General features: G+C 43.5%; 1 protein-coding gene across 1 annotated transcript; it reads left to right on the top strand.

Annotated features, from left to right (window-relative positions):
* Positions 1-98: 98 nt before the first annotated feature.
* pdia3 (protein disulfide isomerase family A, member 3) lies at positions 99-17664 on the top strand. The gene is made up of 13 exons (XM_084334341.1): positions 99-445; positions 1783-1861; positions 1955-2072; positions 3128-3235; positions 4872-5001; positions 5903-6019; positions 9128-9253; positions 10734-10916; positions 11657-11765; positions 14447-14575; positions 15854-15933; positions 16145-16202; positions 17015-17664. The coding sequence occupies exons 1-13, from the start codon at positions 309-311 to the stop codon at positions 17117-17119; spliced, it is 1479 nt and encodes a 492-aa protein (XP_084190467.1). The 5' UTR covers positions 99-308; the 3' UTR covers positions 17120-17664.
* Positions 17665-19274: the final 1610 nt, after the last annotated feature.

Genomic DNA, 19274 nt, shown 5'->3' with positions numbered 1-19274 from the left:
AATCGAGGAAATCATGTGTGCCTGCTTCTCATTGGATGAGCGAGGCAGAGTGACGCGGTTCAAAATCCAATGGTGAGATGCCACACTGTGGTTCGTTCTGAGAGAGAGAGGCCCCCGGTATAGAGCTTCATCCTGCCCCTCTTTCTCTCTTTCTTTATCGACTAGTGCCTCCTGCATTTGGCCTTGGCTTTCCGAGAGAAGTCCTCCTCGGCCTTTATTATTAAGCTCATCGATAGCGGGCTTTACACCGAAACCGAGTTTGCTATTCAAACCTCGGCTATTGCCTCTTGCAACACTGCGGTTCAAACATGTTCCAGTTGATGTGTGTGGCTCTGCTCCTGGTCGCGGCGGCCCGGGCCAGCGATGTGCTCGAGTTCACCGATGACGACTTTGACAGCAGAATTGGAGCTCACGATGTTATTCTTGTGGAATTCTTCGCCCCTTGGTGAGTCCTGTGTTTACTTGCTAAAGGTCTCCTAGAGACCCTGGGTGTTAATAATGAAATGGCTCCTTGATCATCATCAACACACCGTGTGGCTAAAGGGCCACCTCGCCGGTTAACGTTACGCTACTTTGTTGAACTTGAATCGGTCGAACTGCTAACTAACGTCCCACAACGCGTTTCATGCATATTTTTTATTCTAATTGAATGGTGTCATCAACCATTTCATAGGAGCAATGGTTGCATGTTACGTTATTATAATGTTAGCTGCGAAAGGTAGCACAACGTTCAGCGAAATTTACACAGTTAGCCGGACTAGTTATTATCCCGGGGCGATATATGTATGGCCATGCTTTAATTATTTAGCAGATAAGTTGGTCATATTTATTCACAATCTGGTGAGCTGCAAACTATTTTGAATGGAAACTAGTAACTATGTGAAAATGGGGTTACCAAGGAAGTGAGGGGGCGGGGCCTTCCACTGTTGTAACGTCGTGGTTGGCCGGGGAAGTTTTGGTGTCCACCTCTGATTGGTCCTTGTGAACTGTCACATGGTTCAACAACGCTGCCAAACTTCCCCTCTCTCAGAGACGGAAATCAAGTTATGCGACAGTGTTTATACAGCATGACTATGTTGGGGGGGGGGGGGGTAATACTACTACTACTACTACTACTACTACTACTACTACTACTACTAAGTATCTTGTGACTATTAGCTTTTTCTTAACACTTGATTCAACCTTTAACACCATCATTTGAGGCTTCATTCATGGTGGTATCAAATTCCCAACTGCTAAATCACTATAGATTAAAGGGGAACTATCTTATAAATGGCCTTTTTGAGTGTTTAGCATTGTTTCCTAGCTATGTGAACTTATATTAATATGATCCGTCTCTAATTCTCATATTGGCGCATTCTTCCAATTCTCCTCTCACAATATTCACCCTCACTGAACTGAGTCATCTGAAAATGTGCTGATTTGTGATGTCAGAAAGACACCGCTGCATGATAATGGAGAGGTACAAGATGAGCTGCACACAGTGGTTGGAGCCCAGGCTCAAAACGGCTTAAGATCTTAAGGTAGAAAAATGCTGTTTTTGAGGACTTGATTAGAAATACAAAACAATGAATAAAAAAAAATAAAAAATTACAGAGGTGTTCCATAGACTCACAGGAATTGTGTAAAAGTGCCCAAAATAGTGAAAGAAATAGTAAAATAGTTCCCCTTTAAGTAAAATCCTGACTAGATTGGCAGAGACACAAAAATGAGTGCCCTCCTTTTTAAATCTGTATCCTGTTTCTTTTCCTCTTCCTCTTCCTCCCTCCCTCCCTCCATCAGGTGTGGCCACTGTAAACGACTAGCGCCTGAGTTTGAGGTAGCCGCCACGCGTCTGAAGGGACTGGCTTCACTGGCCAAGGTATTGTATTACTCGGTTCACTACAGCTCTGTCCAGCCCCTTGAATCACAATACCTCTTCAAACGGAGTAAAGCTGTTCCTTTTCACCATTAGGTCGACTGCACGTCCAGCAGCAATGTCTGCAGCAAGTATGGAGTCAGCGGCTACCCAACACTGAAGATCTTCAGGGATGGAGAGGATTCTGGTGGATACGATGGGCCCAGGACTGCAGGTATTTGACTCTAGCCTGGACGCAATGTCCAGCGGGCACACAGGCCTGTATATGGCTCTAGCCTGGACCCAATGTCCAGCGGGCACACAGGCCTGTATATGGCCCTAGCCTGGACGCAATGTCCAGCGGGCACACAGGCCTGTATATGGCCCTAGCCTGGACGCAATGTCCAGCGGGCACACAGGCCTGTATATGGCTCTAGCCTGGACGCAATGTCCAGCGGGCACACAGGCCTGTATATGGCTCTAGCCTGGACGCAATGTCCAGCGGGCACACAGGCCTGTATATGGCTCTAGCCTGGACACAATGTCCAGCGGGCACACAGGCCTGTATATGGCTCTAACCTGGACGCAATGTCCAGCGGGCACACAGGCCTGTATATGGCCGTACTTCAGGCCTACATCGTCTGTGAAAGCTGTGGTGGGTCGTCAGGCCTTGCACACTACACCACTTTAAACCTGGGAGTCGAGACGGTGCTATAAAGCTCATAACCTATCGTATGCTACTTATATATTATTCATTATTACTAATTCATGGCTTACTGGTGTAATGCACCACTAGGCACTGTGCTGTACATGAGGTCCTGTAGTCATTGTGCTGTGTGTGTGTACTAGTTGTTGATGGGGCGACCGTGGCTTGGGAGGTAGAGCAGTCTGGCAATCCGGAGGTTCCCGGTTCGATTCCCGGGCATCGTGTCGATTTGTGTCCTTGAGCAAGACACTTAACCCCTAATTGCTCCCGATGAGCAGGTTGGCACTTTGCATGGTTGCCTCTGCCGTCGGTGTGTGAATGTGTTGAGTGAATGGGTAAAATGTGAGTAACAAATTGTAAAGCGCTTTGGATAAAAGCGCTATATAAAAAAAAAAGCAGCCATTTACCATTTGATGTATTCGTACCTTTGTCACCGTCAGATTTCTGTACATTCATTGCATTTGGTGAACATAAAAGTGTTTTTTGATTTTGGAGCAGCTCTGCTTGATCCTGTCCAGTCTTTGATTATTTGATCTCACTCTTATCTTTCTCTCTCATCCTCCTATTTTGTGCCTCTCTCTCAGATGGGATCGTCAGCCACCTGAAGAAGCAGGCAGGCCCAGCCTCTGTGGAGCTCAAGAGTGAGGCAGACTTCGAGAAGTACATTGGAGACAAAGACGCAAGCGTTGTCGGTGCGTTCCTCTTAAGTGTTCCGTGGGGGCATTTCACTGATGGGTTTGGGTGTTTCTGTTGTGGCCTAAACTGGACTCTTACTCCAAGTAAACGTTTAGTTGAAAAAGGTTAATCTAGTCTTTTCATATATACAGACTAAATGGACAGCATTTATAGCACCCATACATCACCCATTATCCATACATTCACACTCCAATGGTGGAGACAACCATACAAAGTGCCAACTCAGACTTCCGTACATTTTCTATCTGTTCATTGATGGACCAATGTAGCTGCCACCTTATATAGTGCATTATGCAAACGTACTGTAGCTGCTCTGGACTGGTCGAGCTTTCCCTGCTGCAGTGTTTAAAATCTGAAAGATTGCCAAATCCTCCGTCGTTGTATAACCTGTCGTGGCACCTCTGGAGCCTTCCCCCTCTCCTTCACGTGAAGTTAAATCTACTCTAAAAGTGAAAGCTACTCTGCTGCACAGACTTAAAAATAGCTCTGCTGTCCGCTCAGACACGTTCAGTTTATAATGTTTTCTAAGTATTGATAACATGCTTGGTACTTTACAAATGAGTTCAATTTTGAATGTGGGCACTGATATGTGAAAACAAACTAAATGGGTTTTATTTCTATGAAAAAAAAACAAAGCATACACCTGTGGGGGGGTGGGCAAGTAATGTACTCAGTGGAGCCTAAACACGGAGTAAACCGGTATCATAGACTACCTCGGCAAGCCTAATACAGATGACTCTTTTACCTTGTGATGTTTGTGATATGAATTTACTTGGTAATCTTCCTCCGAAGCATTGTAGAGACTGTAGAGTTACAGCCTAAACTGTTGAGGTAAAAAAAAAATTACTGTATATTGTCTGTATATATGAACAGCTTATAGTAGCATTAGGCTTTGTGTCCACCGGGGACGTTTTTTTCAAGACAGACTACTTTGAAAAGCAAAAAAAAAATCTCAGAGCGTTTGCCTGAGTCTCGCGACTGCCGCGGCGCCACTTGCTCAATGTTGATTGGTCGGCCGAAAAAAGTTACCTTGATGAGCGCCGATCCTCTCAAAGTTGAACTAGTTTCAACTTTAGGCGCTGGGAGTGCTCCGCCCAAAAACGCTGGCCGCAGAGAGCGCTAAAACGCGAGGTGCGGCACTGGGAAAAGGAGCGCGCCTGTCGCCTGGGAAGCTGGGAAGCTGATGGGTGGGTATCGGACGTTGTGGACAGCGACTCCTACAGGTCGGTTGGTGCGCCTGCACAGTAGAATCAGGAAGCGACGGGGGCGGCGTCCCTCCAAAGCGCAGACCCCCGACGCTGAAAGATCGCGCTGCGCAGGTGAAAAGATGCCACGGCTGCTACCTCGAGTACCGGAGGGGACTCGTGCAATGTATGGCTTAGTCCACATTGCAGCCGGCTTGTGGGAGGCATGGTCAGTTCGAGACAGGGGAGGGTAGAATTGGACGATATGAAATTGGGATGGGAGAAAATGGGAGAAAAAGTAGATAAAAAAAAAAGAAAGGAGCTGACAACTCATAAAACGTCCCCGGTCGACCGGGCCCTTAGAATGGAACTGAAGTAACTCTACTGCCGGAGTGAATTATTTCAGCTCTCTTTTCGCCTGCTAACGAGGTCTCTTTCCATCCCTCAGGGTTCTTTGCTGATGGAGGAAGCTCGGCCCAGGGAGAGTTCCTGAAAGCTGCCAGTGCTCTGAGAGAGTCCTACCGCTTCGGCCACACCAACTCAGAGGCCCTGCTCCAGAAACAGGGTGTCGAGGGAGAGTGAGTCCCCGTTTCAAGTTCATGTTGTTGTCATCTCTGCTCCTTTCTTGTTCACGTTTGCTTTTGTTTCCTGGAAGGTTCTTCTCCTCTTCCACCTCGGGGCGAAACTCGGCCTGTGTCTGAAAGCTTGTACTACTACTATAGTCACAACTGGTACAATGGCTTCTGCAGTTCACTCATTGCTTGTTAGTGGAATTTAACGCCAAAATAGTTTCAAGCGAGTGTCTGTAAAATACCCACTACGTGGTAGGTAATGTGAGATCTTTGCTAATAATGCATGTCATACTATCTCAGGTGAGGTTACTAGAGTATGTAGGGGTGGGCGATAATGGCCAACGTATTGTATAATTTCTACACATTTTCACAAGTTGCAATATGTAATGTATCGCAATATTTTTGACTGTACTGTTTAATTTTTACTATGTTTACAACAGTACAGACCAACGTGTAACAATACGGTGCTCTATTTGTAGCCTTTATAGGCAAGGAAAATGAGGCTTAGACTAAAGTATCAGCAGAGTCAGAGCGGCTATGTTCTGAATAGAGAGTAAGCAAGGATTGTGCAAGAATTGTATGATAATCTCCCTGTGAACACGCATCATGATTAATTATAACGGGTGACGATCTCCCTGTGAACACGCATCATGAAGAATTATAACGTGTGACAATCTCCCTGTGAACACTCATCATGATGATTAATTATAACGTGTGACAATCTCCCTGTGAACACGCATCATGATTAATTATAACGGGTGACGATCTCCCTGTGAACACGCATCATGATGAATTATAAACGTGTGACGATCTAAAATCGTCATAGTGCCCAAACCTCTGCGAGGAGGACCCTTGTTTTTGTGCCGCATTTGTCTGATCGGTACCTTTTTTCTTTGCTTGTTCCCAGGGCCGTCGTCCTGTTCCGCCCACCTCGTCTCAGCAACAAGTTTGAGGACAGCACCATCGCCTTCAGCGAGGACAAGTTCACCAGCAACAAGGTGAAGAAGTTCATCCAGGACAACATGTGAGTATCTCTTTATTTGTTTTGTTTTTTCTCTTTTTTCTTTTCTTTTTTCTTTAGCCAATGCAACGTTGTACAACCAGGCGTGCTGGTTTACTGTGTGCTGCTGAGTCACCAGTCCTCCTGTTGGGAAGTACAGGGACCAGCCTACATATGAGGACACAGTCTGCATTATACACTATGAGGACAGACCGTCTGCATGATACACTGTGAGGACAGACAGTCTGCATTATACACTGTGAGGACAGACGGTCTGCATTATACACTATGAGGACAGACGGTCTGCATTATACACTGAGGACAGACAGACTGCATTATACACTGAGGACGGTCTGCATTATACACTGAGGACAGACGGTCTGCATTATACACTGAGGACAGACAGTCTGCATTATACACTATGAGGACAGACTGCATTATACACTGAGGACAGACAGTCTGCATTATACACTATGAGGTCAGACTGTCTGCATTATACACTATGAGGACAGACCGTCTGCATTATACACTATGAGGTCAGACTGTCTGCATTATACACTATGAGGACAGTCTGCATTATACACTGAGGACAGACGGTCTGCATTATACACTATGAGGACAGACGGTCTGCATTATACACTATGAGGACAGACCGTCTGCATTATACACTGAGGACAGACGGTCTGCATTATACACTATGAGGACAGACGGTCTGCATTATACACTATGAGGACAGACCGTCTGCATTATACACTATGAGGACAGTCTGCATTATACACTGAGGACAGACGGTCTGCATTATACACTGTGAGGACAGACAGTCTGCATTATACACTGTGGACAGACAGTCTGCATTATACAGTATGAGGACAGACAGTCTGCATTATACACTGAGGACAGACAGTCTGCATTATACACTGAGGACAGACAGTCTGCATTATACACTATGAGGACAGACAGTCTGCATTATACACTATGAGGACAGACAGTCTGCATTATACACTATGAGGACAGACGGTCTGCATTATACACTGAGGACAGACGGTCTGCATTATACACTGTGAGGACAGACGGTCTGCATTATACACTATGAGGACAGACAGTCTGCATTATACACTGAGGACAGACAGTCTGCATTATACACTGAGGACAGACGGTCTGCATTATACACTATGAGGACAGACGGTCTGCATTATACACTGAGGACAGACGGTCTGCATTATACACTGAGGACAGACAGTCTGCATTATACACTGAGGACAGACAGTCTGCATTATACACTGAGGACAGACAGTCTGCATTATACACTGAGGACAGACAGTCTGCATTATACACTGAGGACAGACAGTCTGCATTATACACTGAGGACAGACAGTCTGCATTATACACTGAGGACAGACAGTCTGCAGCAGACACTGTGAGGACAGACTGCATTATACACTGTGAGGACAGACACTGAGGACAGACAGTCTGCAGTCCTTTGCCTCCAGGCGTATCGGTGTGCAAGCTGAGCCGTAATATTATTGGATGCTTGCTTGGTACACGTGGACACAGTGGCACCATGGCACGTCCAGAGTCGTGAGTTTTCTCACATCAATGGATTCAATCTCCTAGTCTCGCCACATGTGAGTTTTCAGCCTGTTCACAAGTGAATACCAATGGAGTGATGGTAACCTATATTATAATACTCTAATAATGGAGTGATGGTAACTTATATTATAATACTCTAATAATAGTGATTGTAACCTATATTATAATACTATTAAACAGCTTTGCAGAACTTTCACTCCGGTGTTCTTGACCCAGTATTTGGAGACTTGTCTACTAAAACGTACTGAAACATTTTTGGTGGAAGGCTTTCTCAGGAATGGGAGGTTCTGTTGATTCCATTGCAGTACATTGTGGGGTGTTGCCCAATGAGACGACAGTATGAGTTATTGTGTAGCGATGACCTCACCATTGCCCTAAATGTAATCATTGTCTGTGGAGAAAACGATGTATGAGTAGAGCTACATGGAATATGAAGGTATACATGATGCCAACGTATGGATTTTTACTATACAGTCATCCACGATATATATATTATTGTATAATATAGATTCATATTTTTTCAGAAAATAAGAAATTTTCTGTCCCCTGAATAGAAGCACTCAATCCTGGGGTGGTGTATATCTCTCCTGTCATTGTGTTATTAATACGATGGACTATACATAATGTCTCATCCCTCATTGTGTTATTGATATAGTATACATGTCTCATCTGTCATTGTGTTAATGATATAGTATACATGTGTCTCATCTGTTATTGATATAGTATACATGTCTCATCTGTCATTGTTATTAATATTGATATAGTATACTATACATATGTCTCATCTGTCATTGTGTTATTGATATAGTATATATATGTCACCTGTTATTGATATAGTATACATCTGTCATTGTGTTATTGATATAGTATAATAGTATACATATGTCTCATCTGTCATCTGTTATTGATATAGTATAATAGTACAAGTCTCATCTGTCATTGTGTTATTGATATAGTATACATATGTCTCGTCTGTCAATTGTGTTATTGATGTAGTATACATATGTCTCATCTGTCAATTGTGTTATTGATATAGTATACATATGTCTCATCTGTCATTGTGTTATTGATATAGTATACATATGTCTCATCTGTCATTGTGTTATTGATATAGTATACATATGTCTCATCTGTCAATTGTGTTATTGATATAGTATACATATAGTATCTGGCAGATCAGACCCTCGCCTTTTTATTCATATCTTGTTCTTACCTTTTTATTCTCATTTTCATTGTCATTTCTATTACCCTATTATTATTATTATTATTATAGGACCCTCCCTGTGCTGCCATGTCCCCTGAATTTCCCCAAGGGTATTAACGAAGGAACATCTTAACTCATCGTTGACTAGCACGCGATTTAAAGAGGTCTTCATGATGACATGTGGGAAACGCAGCTTGTCGGTAAAACAACCTAATGGATTGGTCAACAAAATCCACAACTGTTTGTCGACTTAAGAATTTATTTAATGGAGAATGACCAGTGTGAATATGACCTAAAGACGAGCAGCAGTTGACGGGTTCTTCTCCTCCTCCCGTCAGCTTTGGCATGTGCCCCCACATGACGGACGACAACAAGGACCAGCTGAAGGGCCAGGACCTGCTGGTGGCCTACTATGAAGTGGACTACGAGAAGAACCCCAAGGGATCCAACTACTGGAGGAACAGGTACACTCCTCTTCTTGTACTAATAATAATTATGAGCAACATATTATTTGTACAATACAAATTTCATACAAGAATTGCAGCCCAAAGTGCTTCACGGCAGAAAAATAAACATAAAAGTAGCATAAAATAGACGGAATAAAAGCAATGCAGAGAATGAGAAAAAGGGTAAAAGCAATGCAGGTAATGATATAAATATTGACTCACACAGTTTAAAACCTCAGTCTTTCTTCCCCGTTTGATACAACATTCAAATGGCTCTCACTTAATGACAGTGTGGATGTAGTGAGTGCAAAGTGTCATTAATAGCAGCAGAGTAGGGATTTCTGGCACCGTGTCGCCTACTTCCAAGGTGCAAGGAGGAGGGAATAAAGTCTAAAGGGGTCAAAACTCCAGCAAGACTTCTAGTGTGTGTGTGTGTGTATACAGTATGTATATATATTAGAACAACCTTTCAACACGAGACATTTCTTAATGGGGCTTGGGAAGCTGATGTCGGGTGACGTCACAAAGCCGCCATTAGTAGTTGATCTCTCCCATTAGTAGGTTCAAGTTTCTTTAATAGTTGTCATACAGAAGTACAGAATACTTTTATACAAAATGCTTCTTACTTAGTAGTTGATCTCTCCCATTAGTAGTGGATCTCTCTGCTGACTCATGTGTTGACGGTCGGATTTCTTGGGGGTAAAAGGTGGTTTGGAGGTGATGTTGTGTGAAAAGCTCACGACCATCACAGGGGAAAAGTCCACCCTTTTTAAATTTAATTTAATTTTACCTTTTATTTAGCCAGATAAAAGTTTCTTATTTACAATGTTGATCTGGTCCAAGAGGCCCCAACATGAATACAAAAAAAAAATATATATATATATATATATATTAATAATAAAATTCAAATGCAGTTAATAATCATACAAATAAACGCATGCACAGCCTATGTACAAAAACAATTTATCGAGGGGGGAAGTGTGTGTGCGCACGCATTTGTATGCAAACGGATGCATTTGTCTACTGTCTAGGTGCGAGTATGAAGATTAATGAGTGCTTGTATGTGTGTGTGAGCGAGGGTGTATGCAAGTGTGAAACTGGGGTATCAGCAAGAGCAGGAGGGATCTACTAAGACTGTTCAGTATATTCTTGAAGGCAGTCGGTGAAGTAAGAGCTATAAGTTTAAGGGTGTCTTGAAAAGCGTTCCAGTCATAAGTGAAAGTAATTTCGGCCAAAGGTGGTCTTGATTCTCTATCCCTTCCTCGTACATTTTACAGTTGTAGTGATTTTTCAATGCAATGGTGACCGGTCTCCGTAGCAACCGTCTAAAACTTTCCGCCCACTGCCATGATCCCACCACACCGCAGTCTTTATGCTCCGGTTTTAAAGCTTTCCCCCCAGAAATATGGTTTCAGTTTAATGAGAGACGGCTTAAAGAAAAACATTTTCAAAAGAATCACTGAAAGAATGACCAAATGACTTAACTTTTGTGTTGCAGGGTGATGAAGGTGGCCAAGGGTTTCCTGGACCAGGGGAAGAAGCTAAACTTCGCTGTGGCCAACAAGAACGTCTTCGCCCACGACATCTCGGAGCTCGGCCTGGATGTCGCCTCTGGCGAGGTGCCCGTGGTGGGCATCCGCACCGCCCAGGGAGACAAGTTCATAATGACGGAGGAGTTCACGTAAGTGACCCTGTGTGATGTCGGAACTCGTCGTCGTTTCCACCTAAAAAGTTGTTTTCAGAAGTGTCTTTAGCGTGTGTTCGAATCCAGCTCCCGGCGTTGTCACCAGCTTGGCTGGCCGTTCACACTAACACAATTGGCAGTATTAGGGGGTGGGGAAAGCTGGCGGGTGGGTCCTGGGCGTTGTGGACAGCGACCCCTACAGTTCGGTCGGGGCGCCTGCTCAGCGAGGGTAGGATCTGGAGAGATGTAGTGCGGCCTCCCACACACGTTACACTCTCCCAGTGACTATCTGCGCGGCCAGGCTGGCTGCACATGCGTCGGAGGAAAGCATGTTACAGTCTCCGGCCTCTCTGACCTACGGTAGGGGAAAGTGCGCAACAACCAGGAAGGGGGTTGGGAATTGGCATAACGACTAATCGAAAAATCGAAAAAAGGAGGGGGGGAAAAAGATAATAAACAAAAAAAAAGTATCTTTAGTTTTTTTGTTTTTTTTTTACCCATACGCCCATACCCCTCATTTGGGTATAAAAAGTCAAACCAATATTATGTAGGTCCACAAAATCCGTCTGCTGTCCATTGTCAGTAGAACAGCTCCAGACTTTATAACTGAGGACATCACATGTTTGAATCCTGCTTTGCTGGCTTCTGGCTTTGGGAGAGAGTAGCTCATGTTCATAAGATATTGAAATGGCAATATTGAATATGTGAAATCTTAACATGTTGTTTTTCCTCCACAGTCGTGATGGAAAAGCCCTGGAGCGTTTCTTGCAGGACTACTTCGACGGCAAACTGAAGCGCTACCTCAAGTCGGAGCCCATCCCAGAGAACAATGATGGACCTGTCAAGGTGAAGCACGGCTACTGACTCTTATTCTCTACTGCATAATGTGCAGCAGCATAAAGAACAACAAACGTGAATCTTCTCTGGCTAGCCAGGTGCATCGTTCAGCCTTAAAACATTAATCTTCTCTGGTTAACCAGGTGGATCCTTCAGATTTAAAACATGAATCTTCTCTGGTTAGCCAGGTGCATCGTTCAGCCTTAAGCCATGAATCTTCTCTGGTTAGCCAGGTGGATCCTTCAGATTTAAAACATGAATCTTCTCTGGTTAGCCAGGTGGATCCTTCAGCCTTAAAACATGAATATTATCTGGTTAGCCAGGTGGATCCTTCAGATTTTAAAACGTGAATCTTCTCTGGTTAACCAGGTGGATCCTTCAGCCTTAAAGGGGCTATGCACTGCTATTCCTAGCACTATTTGGGCAACTTTACACAATTCCTGTTAGTCTATTGAAGACATTTGTAATTTTTTTTTCAAAAAAATTCATTGTTTTATATTTCTAATCAAGTACTCGAAACCATCATTTTTCAGCCTCGAGAAATCAGGCTGTTATGGCCTGGCTCCGCCCATAAGCACTTTGAGTGACAGTCAGACCACAGTCTGCACTGGTAGAGGGAGGGAGGGAGGGGGGGTAAGAGAGAGAGAGAGTTCAGTTCAGTTCAGAGTTTTTATTTGCCACATGGAATAATACAATCATAGTTTCTTCATTAAAAAAATCATAAATAGTCATTCCATGGACAAAAGGAGCAGGAAGAAGAATAAATCTTATAGTTATATAGTTACCTGCCCCTTATTCCTAAACTAACATGTATTTTCTTAATGGTCGGCGTATAACCTTATTTACACAAATAATCATTTATACCATGAGAGAGAGAGAGAGAGAGGCCCCTCCCTCTCTCTTCCTTTTTTTCTTTCTATCACTCCCGTTCGGAGGTGTGTGTCGCGCGGACCTCCGTGCGGCAGGTCCCCCCCCCCCAAGTGCTCTCTCTCTCTCCCTCCCTCCCTCCCTCTCTCTTCCTTTTTTTCTTTCTATCACTCTCCCGTTCGGAGGTGTGTGTCGCGCGGACCTCCGTGCGGCAGGTCCCCCCCCCCCAAGTGCCCCCTCTCTCTCCCTCCCTCCCTCTCTTCCTTTTTTTCTTTCTATCACTCTCCCGTTCGGAGGTGTGTGTCGCGCGGACCTCCGTGCGGCAGGTCCCCCCCCCCCCCAAGTGCCCCCTCTCTCTCCCTCCCTCCCTCTCTCTTCCTTTTTTTCTTTCCATCACTCTCCCGTTCGGAGGTGTGTGTCGCGCGGACCTCCGTGCGGCAGGTCCCCCCCCCCCCCCCCCCAAGTGCCCCCTCTCTCTCCCTCCCTCCCTCTCTCTTCCTTTCTCTCGGCTCCCTCTCGGCTCTCTCTTCCTCTCGGCCCCGCAGCCCCACTCGCTGTCTAGTCTAGGTAGAATGGGGGCGGGCATTAGCTCCAACCACAGAGCCAATCGCATCACTGTGTCTATCCACAGCGCCCAGTGACGTGCTCAGGGACTTCAAATCAAAATGACCCGATTTTACTAGAGGCACAGAGGGGTTGGGCTGAAACGGAGCAATTCGCCAATATGGTATTTAGACCCTAAAACACATTGATACGAACTCCTATTACTATAATACAATGCTAGAGACTGAAAAATGACATTTATAATGCATGGGACCTTTAAAACATGAATCTTCTCTGGTTAACCAGGTGGATCCTTCAGCCTTAAAACATGAATCTTCTCTGGTTAACCAGGTGGATCCTTCAGGTATGAAGAGGCCTGAAACGTATTACTGTAGCAGAGGTTCTGTTACTTCAGTGAAATAGTTACATAACCTCTTAAGCCCGAGCCCTATTATCTGAAAATCAGTTTTATGACTAACGTTCAGGTTTGTGGGAGATGATCCCGAAAAATAAGAAATAAAAAAGTCAATCCAGAAGTCGGATGATTGAAGGGGCCTGGTGTGAGCTGGGAAGTGTAGTTTTTTTTGTAATTTGAGCCCTGGGTCTCTTCTCTCAAAATACTACACAAAGTTAGGTCGCGCCAAATCCTTGCGTCAATCCTCGTCTTTTTCCGACTAGATTTATATAACTAATATTTCACTAAGACTTAACCATTGATAAACAAACATAGTGCTGAAATATACACTTTGACTGCTGTTTTGACAGGGTTAGGGTCTTTACTCTTGGCTACATTTGGGGGGGAAAACTCAACATTAATTCATACATTCTGTAGAGATGGATTTATGGCATGATGTCATTGTCGGTCCGGTACCGGACCGCTCGGGCTTAAGAGGTTAAGAAATTATTTTACTTCAGTGAAATTTGTTACTTAAAAAAACTACAAAAAATCATTACGATGAGACCCCTCTTTCCCCTTCAAATATTATTGTCAAAAGAAGGTTTGGGGTATTTTATTTCAACACTAATATCGCATGAGCAGTGAAATCCAGTATGTTTTACTGTAAACAACATAATGTCATCATGGTACTCGCAACCTTGTTTTACTCAAGTAAAATACTTGAAGATGACTCGAGTTGAATGAATTTGCAGGCTGTTAAAAGTAGTCCAAAGTGGTTCGAAGCTTTTCCCTCAAATCACCAACACTCCTAAACAAGACTCTGCTTCATATAAGGGTTCAAACCAGGGTGGTGTTGATGTTTGGCTCTGTTCCATCTGTCCAGGTTTTGGTGGCTGAGAACTTTGACTCCATCGTGAACGACGACAGCAAAGATGTGCTGATTGAGTTCTATGCTCCATGGTGCGGCCACTGCAAGAGCCTGGAGCCCAAATACAAAGAGCTGGGAGAGCTGGTAAGTGACCCTCAAGGAAAGGAAAGATATGCGTGTATGCACACACAACACACGCACACGGAAATAAATACTTTCTAGACGCACACAACCTATAGAATGTTGTAGTTCCTTCTCTCTCCTCTACTCTCCTCTACTTCTCGTCCTCTCCTGCTTCTCTTCCCCTCCTCTACTTATTACCTCTCCTACTTCTCTTCCTCTCCTCTACTTCTCTTCCCCTCTCCTCTACTTATTACCTCTACTTCTCTTCCCCTCTCCTCTACTTATCACCTCTACTTCTCTTCTCGCCTCTACTTATCACCTCTACCTCTACTTCTCTTCTCCTCTCTTCTACTTCACTTCCCCTTTCTCTACCTCTACTTCTCTTCCCCTCTACCTCTACCTCTCTTCCTCGCTCCTCTACTTATCTCCTCTACCTCTCTTCCTCGCTCCTCTACTTCTCTCCTCTACCTCTCTTCCTCTCTCCTCTACTTCTCTCCTCTACCTCTCTTCTTCTCTCCTCTACTTCTCTTCCCCTCACCTCTACACCTCTCTCCTCTACTTATCTCCTCTACCTCTCTTCCATGCTCTACTTCTCTTCCTCTCTCCTCTACTTCTCTACTTCTCTTCCTCTCTCCTCTACCTCTCTTCCCCTCTCCTCTACTTCTCTACCTCTACTTATCTTCCCCTCTCCTCTACTTCTCTACCTCTACTTATCTTCCTCTCACCGCTACTTATCTACCTCTCCTCTACTTATCACCTCTACTTCTCTCTACCTCTCTTCCCCTCTCCTCTACTTCTCTCTACCTCTCTTCCCCTCTCCTCTACTTCTCTCTCCTCTACTTCTCTTCCTCTCTCCTCCACCTCTCTTCCCCTCTCCTCTACTTATCTACCTCTACGTCTCTCTCCTCTACTTATCTTCCTCTCACCTCTACTTCTCTACCTCTACTTATCTTCCTCTCACCTCTACTTCTCTACCTCTCTCCTCTACTTATCACCTCTACTTATCACCTCTACTTCTCTTCTCCCCTCTACTTCTCTCTACCTCTCTTCCCCTCTCCTCTCTACTTCTCCTCTCTCCTCTACCTCTCTTCCTCTCTCCTCTACTTCTCTTCCCCTCTCCTCTACCTCTCTTCCTCTCTACTTGATATGTTGATTTTTCATCACTACTCCCTATGTAGGCTATATTATGTGTAATTTATTTTACACCCATACTAATGTTGGAAGTGGGTTTCAAGAGCATCTGTTAATGTCTAAAATGTAAACTGTCTTGTAAGTAACTTCATCCTTCACCCTCAACAGGTGGCCAATGATCACCATATTGTCATCGCCAAGATGGATGCCACAGCCAATGATGTGCCATCACCATATGATGTCAGAGGGTGAGTTACGAATCCTCATTCCTAATCGCTCATTAAAAACAATGGTTTGAAGAATGTTGTCTAATGCTAACCTAATAAATGTGTTGTACTGTGTGATTTTATTAATCTCTTAATGCTAACCTAATAACATGTGTTGTACTGTCTATGGTTTTATTAATCTTTAATTTTCCCTTTCCTATGGTTTTATTAATCTTTAATTTTCCCTTTCCAGGTTCCCCACAATCTTCTTCTCCCCAGCAGGACAGAAACAGAACCCAAAGAAATATGAGGTGAGAACCAGGCTATATCTATCTGTGCTTAAAGGGGAATGTCGCCCATTTTAAGAATTCGCATATGTTCTTCCTGTGTCCCAGGAGAGTTTAGTGAGTATTTGTGAACTCTCACCACTCTTTCCTAAAGCTAGAAATCTGAGAGAGAACCCTCCAATCATCCAAAGTTGCTGGGATGTAGAATCTGAGGCTGCTCCATAGACTGTGAAAAGGGCCTATGATTCTATAAGGCCATCAAATGTTGTCCGATCAATAAATTAGGGTATAGGAAAAGCAGGGAAGGCCTTTTCTGTGTGGAGTTTGCATGTTTTCCTCATGTTTTGCATCCCACAGCCTAAATGTCATGCATGCTAGTTACATACCGCTGCTGTCGGGACAAAACCTCATAACTCCAAAAACCCAACTTTTCAGCAGATTAAAAAGAACTAACACAGATTTGAGGGTGAATAGAGTTAGGAGGTTTAGACAGATGATCGGTTTAATGCTTTTCCATTGTTTAAACTTTGTAAAACCCACACACACATATGGAGGATGATCTATGGAGTTGATTTATATAATAAAAAATGGAGTTATGAGGTTTTGTCCCGACAGCAGCGATACTCATGTCATTACCCTGGCATTAGAACTGGAGTTGGTCCCTGGGCGCCAGACTGTGGCTCCACACTCACTGTTCTCTAAATAGACAGGATTGGTTAAATGCAGAGGACGCATTTGGAGCATAATGTAAATGTACTTGCCTTAAACATATCCTGTTCTGAACACATACAACCTTCGGCTAATTTGTCCCCGTTGTTGCTGTTTTTTCGCCACAGGGCGGTCGAGAGGTCAGCGACTTCCTCGCCTACCTGAAAAAGGAGTCCAGCAAGCCGATGGTGGCTGCCGATGAGGATTCCAAGGAGAAGAAGTCGGAGCTATAAAGGAAGTTCCAGATTGTGGAACTTTCAACGTCTCCTCCTCCCCTCCCCCCTCGGAGATTTATTTTGGGGGGGGGGGTGGGGATCCCAAACGGAGAAAGAACTAAATTATATTCCAATCTCTTTAGTGAACTACCGAATGCTCTGAAGCCAAGTCAGGACGACGTGGCCCTACCGTGTGGCTCCTCCGCCCCGGTGGGAATACTGTGGAAGGCTGGGAGGTTGGTGTGGCCGGGGCCTGCCTGATTTTAAAAAACAAAAGCCAAAAAAATACAAAAGTAATGTTTTAGGAAAGGGGGACGGCTTTGAAATTGAGATTATATCCCTGGGTCTGTCTACTACACCTCAAACTGATGCACTTTGGTTTAAGATCAATCTACAGTCATCGCTTTGTTTTAGTTTTTTTTTCTTGTTTGTTTGTTTTCCCTCTTCTGGACGAAGGGTGCTGGTTATGGTGAATTCCTTTTTTTTCTTTTTTTTTGTACCACATCTTTGTTTTTGTACATTTTGGAAGGATTGTGAAATAAAAAGGCCCACAAAACGAAAAAGGAACTGTATGATTTGCTTCATGTAAAAGTATTGTTTGTGATGCTAGTATGCCTAATGGGTTGGTTGCCGTCAACTAATGCTTTTGCAACTTTATTTAATTTTTTTTTCTGGGTGATATCGTTGCATTACTGCTTTCAAGAGGGATATGTAGCTCGGTTCTCTCTTTAGATGCAAAGCAGTTGTACTGTATGCAGAGTCATGGTGCTGCATCGTCAAGTCCTTGTTTCTCTATTTTAAAAGGGGGAATTCCATTGAAATTAACTTCTACTGTTTATAAAGTATACATTTCCTATTTGTCATTCAAATAAGGAAAGTTAAATGTGATTGCATAAAGGTGCTATAGATGACATTCAGCCATTAGATGTCGCACTAGTGCACTCATCTCATTTACCCAATCGGGTGCATTCCACATGGGGAAATGGGAAGAGGCAAGGGAACATGTAAAGTAAATGTTGAACCTGCAAAATATATTTTTTATGATTGTCATTAATCAAAATGTTTCTTGCTGAATGTTATTTATAGCACCTTCAATTTAATTACATTGCCGGAGACTATGTAATGCACCTAAATTAAACATCTACAATTGCTTAAAACAACCATGTAGATGTTTTACGGTGGTGCGGGAAATTACATTTCAACCAGTTTGTGCAATTCCAAGGATGTCACCGCATTGCATTTTCTTTACCTGGAGAGCTTGCAACAACAATTTCTTGGTAATTTTTGTAAAATGTCAGAATTTCAACCTAAAGGTGTATTTTGGTGGAATTCCTCTTATTTAAAAACTATATATATATATATAATAAAATGTATAGGCCCAGCCCTAGCCAGTAAATGACATGCATGCTGTGTTAAGTCATCATAAAACTGGTATGTCTACATTTGAATCTCAGGATGATGGTAACATGTTGTCTGGTGATGGGCTTCATAAAACATGTCCTGGAATAGTTACTTCCAGGAATTATCATTACCCTACTTCTACAGATTTGTGTATCCAGTAACAACACGTACAGGTAGTGTGAGATATTTACTCGCGTTCGGTCAATCAAATTACGATATTCCATCACCCAAATTGACTCTAATATCTGACTGTATTCAATATTCATATTGTCATGGTTATCAATCATATCCATCCAATAATGAAAGGTAGAAATGTCTTCCAACGGTTTATTCCAAGTGCACACAATTTACAGACGGGAGACATTGCAAGGAAATTGAGGAATTGATCATTCTGCCAAGAGCAGGGAGTAACGAGTGACTTTTATCTTGTCCATAGGCCAATGGAAATGCTTCTTCAGAAATGGGATCAGAAGCTATAGGCTAACACAAAGTCTAAACATGGTTAAGATACCAGACTTTAAGACTAGTGGTCTAGAATTACCACTTGGTTCAACAGTTTAGAAAAGCTGAGGACAGTCTCCTGACAACAGGTGGCTGTTGTGAGGAATGTGATGGCATTCCCTGTGTGCACACCACACATAGAACCTCACTTTACCACAGTAGATAAGTACATTGTAGATGCTTTTTAAGTAATTTACAATATATTGAATTATAGACTGATTGATATGGTAGATTTATAGATATGGATATTCTTATATTCACAAAAAACCTG

Source organism: Notolepis coatsorum (genome assembly GCF_963971535.1).
Source record: "Notolepis coatsorum genome assembly, chromosome: 18".
In the NCBI taxonomy this organism is placed as follows: Eukaryota; Metazoa; Chordata; class Actinopteri; order Aulopiformes; family Paralepididae; genus Notolepis; species Notolepis coatsorum.
This window is presented reverse-complemented; position numbering and strand designations above follow the sequence as displayed.

Coding starts and splice junctions, on each gene's coding strand:
- pdia3 (XM_084334341.1), top strand. CDS start 309: ATGTTCCAGTTGATGTGTGTGGCTCTGCTCCTGGTCGCGGCGGCCCGG. Junction 5,002..5,902: donor AAACAGGGTGTCGAGGGAGA/GTGAGTCCCCGT, acceptor GCTTGTTCCCAG/GGCCGTCGTCCTGTTCCGCC. Junction 11,766..14,446: donor ACAATGATGGACCTGTCAAG/GTGAAGCACGGC, acceptor CCATCTGTCCAG/GTTTTGGTGGCTGAGAACTT.